Here is a 12,268-nt window from a genome sequence, read left to right as displayed (position 1 = left end):
TGAGAGGGCCCCTGGCCCCTGTGACCCCACTGCCCGGTGGAGCAGGGCACTGCTCCCAAACTCACCTGGGGCCTGATGGCCCAGCTCTGCACGGAGCCTGTTCCCCATCTCCAGGAGCTGTTCTTTCTCCAGGCAGAGGCGAAGGATTTTTCGGGCTGCCTCCTTCAGTTTCCTCTGGAGTAGGGGCACAGACAAGGCCTGTGGGGGCTGTGGCCCCTGGTCCTCAGTCCCTGTGGGTCCTTGGTCTGCAGGGACCTGTGGATGAAGCCACAGGCAGACAGCCCATAAGACAAGCCATCCAGGTGGGAGAGGGGCATGTGGGTGTGGGTGCAGAGCCGGCACCACGGGGGGACAACGGGATAAGGACCAGTGTGCTTTGGGAGTGAGATGGGGACGCTGCCTCCTCCACAAGTGGGGTGAGCGAAGATCACGAAGCCCTGGGCCGGGCCAGGCCTGCTTTTGGCCCCTTGTGGCCCCCACCAAGCCCATGTCTTTCTCACAAGGACAATGAGGAACTAGTTGGAACCCATGCCGAGCCTCCAATGGGCCCCCAGGACCCATGAGGGCTCACGTCTGATTGGATCCCCTGCGTGGCACCAGGGTTACAGGCTGGGTGCACAGGTCACAGGTACCGGGGTCACCTGGTGTGGAAGGGGCTGGCAGAGGCCTGATGGACAGCCTGCGGTGGGCGCCAGCCTTCCTCTGTACTTCCTTCCTGCCTGGACTCCGTGCTGTGGGTTCACTGTGCCGGGTCACCACACAGCCCCCATACAGACACGCAGTCACACCCAGAGGGTGTTCGGAATGAGGGGGTGTAGAGAGTAAGAGAAAGGGAAAGACCAAGGTGTGCGTGCCAGACAGAGGCCCCGGAGGAGCCAATGTCCAAGGCCCCGAGGGACGCAGGTGGCCTATTTAGGCACGGCTGCTCCTGACACTGTGAAAAGCTACACTGTGCCCTGTCTTGGCCTCATGACGTGGAGCCAGAACAGGAGCCTGCCTGGAGTCCCTGGAACAGACCAGCACGTTCTGTCCTGGCCCCACTTCCCGGTGTGCCTTTCCAGGGCTGGCAGGCGCCCGTGTACTCGGTGGCCTGGAGCCGCGGTGACCACACACGGGTGCCTCCAGTGCAGGCCGCAGGCTGGCTGGGCAGGATGACAGAAAGGGGAGGAGAGCGGGAGACGGCCCCGTGGCAGCACAGCCCCCGCACCCAAATCCTGACCCCCTTCCCCCGTGACGGCGCGTGGGCCTGCTATCAACCGCGCAGGGCACCGGCCTCGCCCGCGCTCTCCTGAGGGCCCAGGACATGACTGGGGTCCTCAGGCCTGTAGGGGGCCTGGGACAGACCTCGAGGAAGGGAGGACGGAGGCCTGGCCTCCACAGGAACACGATGGTGGGAGTCTCCTGTGCCACTTGAAGTGAGGAAAGATACTTTGCAAAGCCCAGAACGCTCAGACGCTGACGAGAAAGCTCACTTCTGAGAGCAGACCCCAGCCCACAAGGCAGCCCCCCTGCATGGGCAGGGAGCCGACCCCACACGCGGGCCTGTGGCTGGGCTCTGGCTGGCCGGGGAGCCATGGCTGTAAGCTTCCCAGGCCCTAGTCACCGTGGCTGCACATGGTGAGAGGGCGCAGCAGCCGGGGCCGTCCTGGGCTAGGTTTCTGATGCGATTACTTTTTTTTTTTTTTTTTTACAGAGGCACAGCAAGAGAGGGAACACAAGCAGGGGAAGAGGGAGAGGGAAAAGCAGGGTCCCAGCGGAACAGGGAACCCGATGCGGGGCTCCATCCGAGAACCCTGGGATCACGTCCTGAGCCGAAGGCAGACACGTAACGACTGAGCCACAAGGCGCCCCATCTGGTGCGATTCCTTTGACGGCTTTCTCAAGTCTGCCCACACCCACCATGTAACACTCATTAGGACAATCCCGGGACTGCCAAACCACTGCGCGCTTTGGGGCCCCCACAGCCCCCACATGCTGGCCCCGTACACCCTCGCCTGCTCGGGGGGCTGCTCCCAGAATCCTGGCCAGGGGGGTCCACATCTGTGCAGCACAGGGAGGGCTTGGCCGGTGGAGGGGTCCTCGTGAGGGAGGATTCTGTTCCCAAGGGCAGCGGCGACTGCACTCCACAGAGCCTGACGTCAGAGCATGCCCCAACTCGGGGGTGCAGAGGGGCACTTGCCAGGGCTGCAGGGGCTCTCGCGGTGGACATTAGGGATCCCAGTCCTTCTGCAGGTTCCCAGGGGTGCAGGCAGAACTGGAGAACACTGCCCCCCAGTGGACCCAGAGCGTCCCTCCCGCTGTGCTCAGGGGACTGGGAGGACCAGTGGACAGGAGCAGGCTTGCCGGGGAGAACTCTGGGGCTGTCAATCCAGTGGGCTGGGGGTCACTGGAGACACAACAGGTGCCGGTCCAGCAGTGGCCCTGCTGCCAGCTGGAGAAGGGGCTCCGAGTTCCTCACAGGCCCTTGTCCTGGGCTGGGGTGGTGAGGGGCCTGCCTCCATCTGGGAGAATGTCAGACTCGCACGGGAGCTGCCAGGGCAGCGCCGTGGTGGCACCAGACCCTCTGCTTCGTCACCATCGGCCCCTTGCGCCATATGCATTTCTTCCTGAACCGCGGACAGGAAGCTGGAGACATCGTGCTCAGTTACACCTCGATGCTTCAGTTTGTACTTCCTACAAATGGACGATTCTCCTTGTAACCGCAGTTACGAAAACCAGACATTTACCACACATACAACACTATGACCTACCACATGGGCCGCACGGAAACCTCACCAACTGTCCACTCGTGTCCTATAGTTTGTTTCTCCCGTCCAGGGCGCAGGACCCCGCAGGACATCTGCCTTGCGGGGCCCTGCAGGCTCCTGACGGGCACAGTCTCCACAGTGCGGGCCCCGATTCGAGCGCATCACTTGCGGCTGGAGTCAGCAGTAACCTGTGACCCCCTGCGCGGTGGGCTTCAAAGCCCAGGACATCCCTCCGTCCCAGTGTCCATGACAGGAGTGCATCTCAGTGAAGGGGTGTCTGCAGGCTGCCCCCCTGGACAGTTGCTCTTTTCCCTTGTAACTGAACCATTACTGGTGGGAGACACTGAGTCACAGCCTTGCCCCTTTGTGCATCACGATGGCTTCCCAGCGCACAGGCCCTCCACGTCTGCAGATGATGTTCTGGCCAAGGACCAGCCCTCCCCTTTCCTATCTCTCCTTGTCAGCACAGACCTGGGAGTCCCACTTACTGTGTGGCCAGGGCCTGGGGCCCTTCTGTACCTGCGTCCTTCTGCCCCATCTCCATGTGTCCATGGTGGAGCCCGCCCCTTCCTCTCAGCAGAGCGAGACTTTCAGAAACCAGGCTCTCGGCACTGGTGGCACTCAAGGCTCCTGAGCTGCCAAGGTGCTAGCCCTCCTGCAGTAGAGCTGGGCTGGGCACAGCCACTGGATTTCCTGTGCCTCGGTTTCTCCCCAGGGTCACAGTCACTTCAGCTCTAGCCTGTCAGTCAGAATCAAACATCTCCATTTTAAATCCTGCTGATACACATGATTTCTTCCATCAAAGCAAGTGGGGTCTGTGACCAGGCTGCTAACAGAACCCCTAGTGCTTCTGACCTCAGGGCCGAGCATGGGCAGCACCTGGAATGAACAGTGGACACGGGGTGAGGCAGACGTGCTGCTTGCCGGCCTCTGTGGCCCCGTGGCCAGGACGGTGTATCCGAGCTGAAGGACGGTGGAAGGGCTCGCGCGGGGCTGGGGCTCTGGCTATCCAGGTGGCATTTGCTAAAGGGCAGTGCAGGCGGTTCCGGGTCCCACCTCCCGGTGGCCTCTGAGGGCCTCCCCTCTGCAGCCATTCTTCACCTGTCCATCCGTCCCAAGGTGCGTCCGGCCCTCCTGTTGTTCGTGAGCCAGAGAGGAGTGGACCCGCCCTCCCCTCCGGTCCTTCAGGGCTGGACGTCGTCCGAGAGCCGAGTCCCCCTTGTGCCTCTCAGCACTGCCTTCTACGTCCACGCTGCTGCCGCCGGAAAGCTCGCCACATCTCCCAGACCCCATGGTACAGTCGTAACTGCAGGCCCCCACGGGTAACGAGGTCACCATGGGTCACCACAGGTAACCAGGAACTGCAGTCACCACGGGTAACCCAGGTCACCGTAGGTCACCACGGGTAACCCAGGAACTGCAAGTCACCACGGGTAACCCAGGTCACCGTAGGTCACCACGGGTAACCCAGGTCACCGTAGGTCACCACGGGTAACTCAGGTCACCATAGGTCACCACGGGTAACCCAGGTCACCATAGGTCACTACGGGTAACCCAGGAACTGCAGTCACCGCGGGTAACCCAGGTCACCGTAGGTCACCACGGGTAACCCAGGAACCGTAGGTCACCACGGGTAACCCAGGTCACCGTAGGTTACCACAGGTAACGCAGGAACCGTAGGTCATCACGGGTAACTCAGGTCACCATAGGTCACCACGGGTAACCCAGGTCACCATAGGTCACCACAGGTAACCCAGGTCACCGTAGGTCACCACGGGTAACCCAGGTCACCGTAGGTCACCACGGGTAACGCAGGAACCGTAGGTCACCACGGGTAACCCAGGTCACCGTAGGTCACCACGGGTAACCCAGGTCACCGTAGGTCACCACGGGTAACCCAGGTCACCGTACGTCACCACGGGTAACCCAGGTCACCGTACGTCACCACGGGTAACGCAGGAACCGTAGGTCATCACGGGTAACTCAGGTCACCGTAGGTCACCACGGGTAACCCAGGTCACCGTAGGTCATCACGGGTAACTCAGGTCACCGTAGGTCACCACGGGTAACCCAGGTCACCGTAGGTCACTACGGGTAACCCAGGTCACCGTAGGTCACTACGGGTAACCCAGGAACTGCAGTCACCACGGGTAACCCAGGTCACCATAGGTCACTACGGGTAACCCAGGAACTGCAGTCACCATGGGTAACCCAGGTCACCGCAGGTCACCACGGGTAACCCAGGTCACCGTAGGTCACCACGGGTAACGCAGGAACCGTAGGTCACCACGGGTAACTCAGGTCACCATAGGTCACCACGGGTAACGCAGGAACCGTAGGTCACTACGGGTAACCCAGGAACTGCAGTCACCACGGGTAACCCAGGTCACCATAGGTCACCATGGGTAACCCAGGAACTGCAGTCACCGCGGGTAACCCAGGTCACCGTAGGTCACCACGGGTAACCCAGGTCACCGTAGGTCACCACGGGTAACGCAGGAACCGTAGGTCATCACGGGTAACTCAGGTCACCGTAGGTCACCACGGGTAACCCAGGTCACCGTAGGTCACCACGGGTAACGCAGGAACCGTAGGTCATCACGGGTAACTCAGGTCACCGTAGGTCACCACGGGTAACCCAGGTCACCGTAGGTCACCACGGGTAACGCAGGAACCGTAGGTCATCACGGGTAACTCAGGTCACCATAGGTCACCACGGGTAACCCAGGTCACCGTAGGTCACTACAGGTAACCCAGGAACTGCAGTCACCACGGGTAACCCAGGTCACCATAGGTCACTACGGGTAACCCAGGAACTGCAGTCACCATGGGTAACCCAGGTCACCGTAGGTCACCACGGGTAACCCAGGTCACCGTAGGTCACCACGGGTAACGCAGGAACCGTAGGTCACCATGGGTAACTCAGGTCACCGTAGGTCACCATGGGTAACCCAGGTCACCGTAGGTCACCACGGGTAACGCAGGAACTGCAGTCACCACGGGTAACCCAGGTCACCGTAGGTCACCACGGGTAACGCAGGAACCGTAGGTCACCACGGGTAACTCAGGTCACCATAGGTCACCACGGGTAACCCAGGTCACCGTAGGTCCCCACGGGTAACCCAGGAACTGCAGTCACCACGGGTAATCCAGGTCACCGCAGGTCACCACGGGTAACCCAGGAACTGTAGGTCACCACGGGTAACCCAGGAACTGCAGTCACCGCGGGTAATCCAGGTCACCGTAGGTCACCATGGGTAACCCAGGAACTGTAGGTCACCACGGGTAACCCAGGTCACCGTAGGTCACCACGGGTAACGCAGGAACCGTAGGTCACCACGGGTAACTCAGGTCACCATAGGTCACCACGGGTAACCCAGGTCACCGTAGGTCCCCACGGGTAACCCAGGAACTGCAGTCACCACGGGTAACCCAGGTCACCGTAGGTCCCCACGGGTAACCCAGGAACTGCAGTCACCACGGGTAATCCAGGTCACCGTAGGTCACCACGGGTAACTGACAGAGTAAGAAAGTGCACACTTGACAGCATTTCCATCACAGCCGTCGGTTAGAAGAGAAGCGGCCTGTGCTCCACATCTGTGGGGACGGCCGCCGCGGGGCTCTCTCCACAGCTCAGAACTGTGGCTTGAACCAGCCACAGAGCCCGCTGGGTACCAGGTGTGGAGGGCCTGACCAGGAGCAGACGGGAGCCCCACTGTCATCATGACTGCAAGGGTGGTGGCCTCAAACACTCTAAGAATCCCCACAAGGGTCCTCTCCAAGGAAAAACCCAATTTTGCTTCAATTTCAGGGCCCTCTTAGCAAGTCAGGGTCTCCGTTTTAGAGGAAACAGAATAGCCCTCTTCATATGTGTGGTTTTCCCACACTGGAATTTTTTTTTTTTTTAAGATTTGTTTGTTTATTTTGGGGGGGAGGCAGAGAGAGAGAGAATCTCAAGCAGATTCCCCACTGAGCACAGAGCCTGACGCAGGGCTCGATGTCACGACTGTGAAATCATGACCTGAACCGAAACCAAGAGTAGGACGCTTCACTGACTGAGCCACCCAGGCGCCCGGCCTACGCTGGACTTTTAAGTGGTGGGATCCCGAGGCCTGGAGGCCGCGGACCAGGCCCGACCATGAACGCCGAGGCAGAAGCAGGGGGAGTGGGAAGCAGCACGCCAGGGGCCCAGGAGGGCTCTGCAGATGGCCACTCGGGTGACTTGTGCAGCAGGCCCCAGACAGCACAGTGGGAGTGGGAGCGGTCGGCACAGGACACCTACCTGCCTCCCAACGGCCACCTTGTCCAAGGCTCGCGGCTGCGGCCTGCTCCCAAGACGCCCCTCAAGCTCAGCCACCTGTCCCCGCAGCTCCGACACCTCCAAGTGCAGCTGGTCCACCTCACGGGGGAGCTCGTGCTGGACGGTGTCCGCGTCCAGGGGCCGCTGCAGCACCTGGAGGGCCGTTTCAGGGGCAGTCAGGAAGGGGGTGGGGGCTGGGGAGGGTAGGGGGGCAGGGAAGCAGAAGGCTGGAGGCACTTAGAAACGGCAGGAAGATCGGAAAGCAAACGCAGTTGTAAGTCTCTCGTCTCTGACTCAGCAGTCGCTCCCCACACCGCGCCCCACCTGTGCCCTGCTGTGTGGACGCACGTGCCTGCGGCAGAGCCCACGCTGGACCCCAAGGCTGGCTGGGGAGGTCCAGGCCTGAAACTGTCTGGACAGAGGCAGAGGGCCTAAAACCCTCTTCCTGAACCCAGTTCAGGCGGAAACAAACATGTAGAAAATGCAGGTCACCAGTAGGGGGCAATCCGGGGCTTGGGACCCGAAGTGGAGCGGAGGCAGGGGTGAGGCCAAGGCTTTGAGGAGGAGCTAACTGACGGGACTCGGGTTCCAAAGGGAAGTCCCAGGAGTAGGCGGCCTTGGGAGTTACAGGTCGGCTCTGAGATCCCCAAAGCGGGTCCGGCCAGAGCTCCAGGGCCAGCCCCTCACTCTGGCAGCTTCTCTGGACAACGTTTGTCCTCCTGCTGATACAAGGAAGAAAAGAGCAGGGGATAGAAAGAATGACACCCCCTCTACACTCTTTTCCCTTTCATTCTCAGGAAGAGACAATACGTTCCTATTCCAGGAACTCCTATAATGAATTCCTGGCGAATATTTTATTCTTTGAATTTGTCGAGTACACACCAAAAAAGGTGACCATTTGGTAAACAGACACTGTTAATTAAAAAACACTTTGAGGTGGGTATTTTTCCCCATGATAATCATAACATCTATGATTATCAAGAGAAAACTAAAAGCTTATATTTAAATGTTTACTCCCTGTTTGCAAAGTGTGTGTGTGACATCCCAACAGTGGGCAGAACGGGAAGCAGCGAGTCTGAGTGTCTTGTGCCCCCGCCCCTCATGCGGTGAGGAGAAAGAGGAGAGCGGTGAGTCCCCTCCATGATGACAGTGACACTGCTCTCAGTCAGGACAAAGCACAGCCTCCTGGAGCGCCACCTGCAGCCGCCGGAAGGCTCAGCCGCCGGAAGGCTCAGACGCAGAGCGCACGAGGCAGCGTGATTTATGTGTTTATGGACTTAGGACATGTGAAAACGCTCTCTTCTTGTTGCCTCATGAAAAACGTATCTGTGCAAAAGGCAACAGGATGGTGTAACACCAAAGTACAAGCCGTAAGCAAATACAGACACAACAGGGCTGCCTGGGCGGCTCTGTCGGTGAAGTGTCTGCCTTCAGCTCAGGTCATGATCTCAGGGTCCACGGATCGAGTCCCACATCGGGCTCCTGCTCGGTGGGGAGCCTGCTTCTCTCTCCCTCTGCCACTCCCCCTGCTTGTGCTCTCTCTCACAAAAAATGAATAAAATCTTTTTAAAAAAATAAATAAAAAAATAGACAAAACTGGAAATCATAAAAACTAAGAACATTTGTGCTTTGAAGCACATTATCAAAAAAGTGAAAAGAGAAGCCTTAGAATGGAAGAAAAATTTTACGAAATATATATCTGATAAGGGACTAGTATCCAGAAGATACGAAGAAGTCTTAGGACCCAACATGAAAAGACAAACAACCCAATCACAAATGGGCAAAGGGTCTGAACAGGTATTTTTCCAAAGAAGACACACAAACGGCCAGTGAGCCCATGAGATGACACCCCCATGACAAGTCATCGGGGAAGACGCAGACCCAAACCACGCGAGGTACCACGTCACACCCATAGGATCGGCCAGAATCCAGGGACAGAAAATAGGTCACATGGGTCAGGATGTGGGCGGTCGGGATCCTCACACGCGGCCAGGGGGACACGAAGCCGCACAGTCACGTGTGAAAATGGTTTGATGTTTCTTCAAAGAGCGAAATACAGACTGACCATGTGACCCAGAATCCCGTGCCTACACATGTACCCGAAAGAATGGGAAGCAGGGCTTGTCAGGTGCCTGGACACCACGTTCACAGCAGCATTATTCACGGTTGCCAGAAGGTGGGAACAACCAGGTGTCCATGGGGTGAAAGGGTCCACACGGTGTGGGAAGCACAATGGGGTATTACTCGGGCCTTCGAAGGCATCAAGAACTGATCGATGCCACCACCTGTGATGAACCTTGAAGCCATGGTGCTGAGGGAAACGAGCTGGTCACAAAAGGACAGCTCGCAGGACCCCAGTCCCAGGAGAGTCATCCAGCCCACCGGAAGGACAGACGTCCCCAGGGGAAGGGGTATGGGGCTGGTGTTGAATGGGGACAGTTTCTGTTCAGGTGACGGACAAGTTCTGGGAATATTAGATGGCGGTGACACGTACACGGTATCGTGAATGTGGTTAATGTCAATGTACGCTCGAAAATTGTACGCTTCATGTTTGTATATTTTACCACAATGAAAAAAACACTAAAAAAAGAGAAATTATGAATTTGAAGCAATAAAGCACGGGCTGTGACCCAGGGCACACGTGTGACAGGGCAGGACGTGTGCCCCAGGAAGCAGCGGGCTCCAGCCCAGCGCAGGACTGTGGCCTGACCCCAGACAGGCTGCTGCGGTGTGTGGACACGCCCGTCACCCTGCATGGTCCTGCCACAGCTCGGCACCCGGACTCGCTCAAGCGCGTCCCGAGCGCGCGGCCGGCATCACACCCCTCGGCAGGGGTGTGAGGCAGGGAGTTCCGGCTGTGCGCTCCACCACGCGTGCTGCCCCTCTCGCTCTGGACTCATTTACCAGGGCTTCCCGTGCGCCTTCTAGGGACCACAGGTGACCTCACAATAACCCCTTCCTTGGAGGGAAACTGAGGCACAGAAGGTGAAGCGGTCCCGTGGAAGACTTGCACCGCACATGTGTCGGGGGGAGGCCATACCTTCTGCTTGAGCCGGGCCACCAGGAAGTTCACGAGCTGTGCCCTGTCTCTGAGCCTCCCGAGCGCTAGCCCAATGGACGCGCCACCAGCTGACACAGCTCCTCCTGCAGAAAGAGTGATTCTCCTAGAGCCTGTCCGGGGAGTGGGGTCTGCGCCGTCGCCGCCCTCCCCTGCAGGTGCCCACCATCACTGCGTCCACCTGGAAGCCAGGACGCTCTAGAGCTGAGAGGAAGGGCCAAGTCCCCACAAAGACTGAGAGGCGCTGGGGATGAAGTCTCATCCTCGTGAGAGCAGGGATCTCCGCAGGAGAGCAGTGCAGCCTCGTCACCTTGTGCCTGGTGGAGGCCGGTCTGCAGCAGCCTCCCAGTCACTTGGGAGTTAGGGAAATGTTTCTACAACCATAGGTCAAAGAAGGAATCGGTGGAGGTTACAAATTATTTTGACCCAAAGTATCATTAATACACTGCTTATCAAAACTTCTGGAATGCAGGGCTGCCCGGCTGGCTCAGTCAGTGGAGCGAGCAACTCTTGACCCTGGCTCAGGTCACGATCTCAGGTCCTGGGATTGAGCCCTGCATCGGGTTCCCTGCTCAGTGGGGAGCCTGCTTCTCCCCCTCCCTCTGTCTGCTGCTCCCCCAGCTTGTGCGCTCTTTGTTTGTCAAATAAAATAAATAAAATCTTTAAAAAAATATAAAAACAAACAAACTTCAGGAATGCACTGAAAGCTGTCCTTTCAAAGACACTTACAGCCGTGGGAGCTCACTGTGGAGGAGAAGGGAGGCGAAGTCAATGAGCTGAGTATCTGTCTCAAAGAATGAGAAAAAGACCAACCAAGTAAGGCAGAAGAAAGGACTGAATAAAGTGAATATTAGACACCGAGGAAGCAGAAAATGAGCGTACAATGTAGCTGGCTCCTTGAAAGGCTTTTTGCAAAGATAAATCCCTCATAAGACTAAGCAAGAGAAAAAAAGTCAACAGAAACAAAACAATCAATGAAAACAGATTTATTACTTTAAAACCTACAGAAGTTTACAACTCATAGGACAATACTATAGACAATTTTTGAAAATTTGGATGAAATGGGCAATTTTCTAGTAAAATATAATATCAAAAAGTGACACACAGAAAAGAAAATCTGGGTCGTCCTTTACTATTAAAAAAAACAAAACCGAATTCACACTTTAAAACCTTCTCAGGAAAATCCTAAACCCAGAGGGGCTCAGAGTTGAAATCTATTAATTGGTTCAGGAAAAATTAACATAAGTCTAATAGAAACTTCTTCAGGAAACAGAGAAATAGGGAACATCTCCCAACACATCTGAGGCCAGAACTGTGGTCCTGAAACTTGACAATGGCCATCATGAGAAAGAAAGTGTACAGGCCAATGTCCCTCACGAACATAAACGTAAAATATCAGTGAAAGAATAGATCACATGTCGAGTTTATTCCAAAGACGTAAAGCTGGTTTAACATTCAAAAACCAGCGCAAGCTCGCTGTTCTGGACAAGGCAGTGCGTGCGCGCCCCATCCCTCTCCTTCGGTGCGGCTGAAAGCCCAAAGCAACTGTGAGGGGAGGCCCAGCGGGCAAGGGCCAGGGGCTCCAGGGACGCTCCGCGGTGGGCTCCACGTCCTTCTCCTTCGCGTATTTCCCAGCTTTGATGCTGGAACAGCCACAGCCCAGAACACCAGGGAGCTCAGACCAACAAAGGCCCCGGCCAGGCCTGTTCCCTTCAGCACAGGGGCCAGGGAAGGGAGACTCCGCAGGTGGGCCTGGTGCAGACAGAGGCCCACCTGCACCAGCCGCCTGCACCCTCCCGGGAAGAGCATGTGGGGAGCATCGTGGGGGGGCTGAGGAAGGAATTCCTTAACTCTGTGCACCAAGTCCCGGAGGGGCCCCTGGAAACCAGGCAGCATCCATACAGCCAGAGTGTTGCAAGCTGAGCCCTGCGGCGGCAGGGAAAGCACCAGGACTTCAGCGGCCTCGGATGGCACACGAGGAGGTTAAGCAGAAGAGCATTGTCGCAAAGGTGCTGGGGACCAAGTGGCTGTCCGGACCCAGCCCAAGAGAGTGGGCCAGGACACAGACGTGCATTGTGCCCGAGAAAGGTGGGGGACCGGTAGAGCAGAAGAGGAATAAAACAGACGTCACACAGATGGGAGGTTTGAGCACCCACTCGATAT

At 57.4% G+C, this 12,268-nt stretch overlaps 1 protein-coding gene across 10 annotated transcripts in view; it reads right to left on the bottom strand.

Moving 5' to 3' along the window:
• Positions 1–12,268, bottom strand: part of CCDC57 (coiled-coil domain containing 57) — a 100,132-nt gene that overhangs the window by 45,460 nt on the left and 42,404 nt on the right. For 9 of the 10 annotated variants that reach the window (XM_045775038.2, XM_045775039.2, XM_087853970.1 and 6 more), the window contains 3 exons: positions 10,088–10,191; positions 7,030–7,200; positions 66–255 (listed from right to left, as the gene is read on the bottom strand). In XM_045775038.2, the coding sequence (XP_045630994.2) occupies positions 66–255; positions 7,030–7,200; positions 10,088–10,191 (465 nt within the window). The remainder of the gene's footprint in view (positions 1–65; positions 256–7,029; positions 7,201–10,087; positions 10,192–12,268) is intronic. The other variant, XM_087853972.1, reaches the window with a different exon arrangement.

This window comes from Ursus americanus, chromosome 23 (assembly GCF_024610735.1).
Source record: "Ursus americanus isolate L20-20 chromosome 23, mUrsAme1.1.p, whole genome shotgun sequence".
NCBI classification, from domain to species: domain Eukaryota; kingdom Metazoa; phylum Chordata; class Mammalia; order Carnivora; family Ursidae; genus Ursus; species Ursus americanus.
Note: the sequence above shows the minus strand (reverse complement) of the source record. Positions and strands in the feature narration are given on the sequence as shown.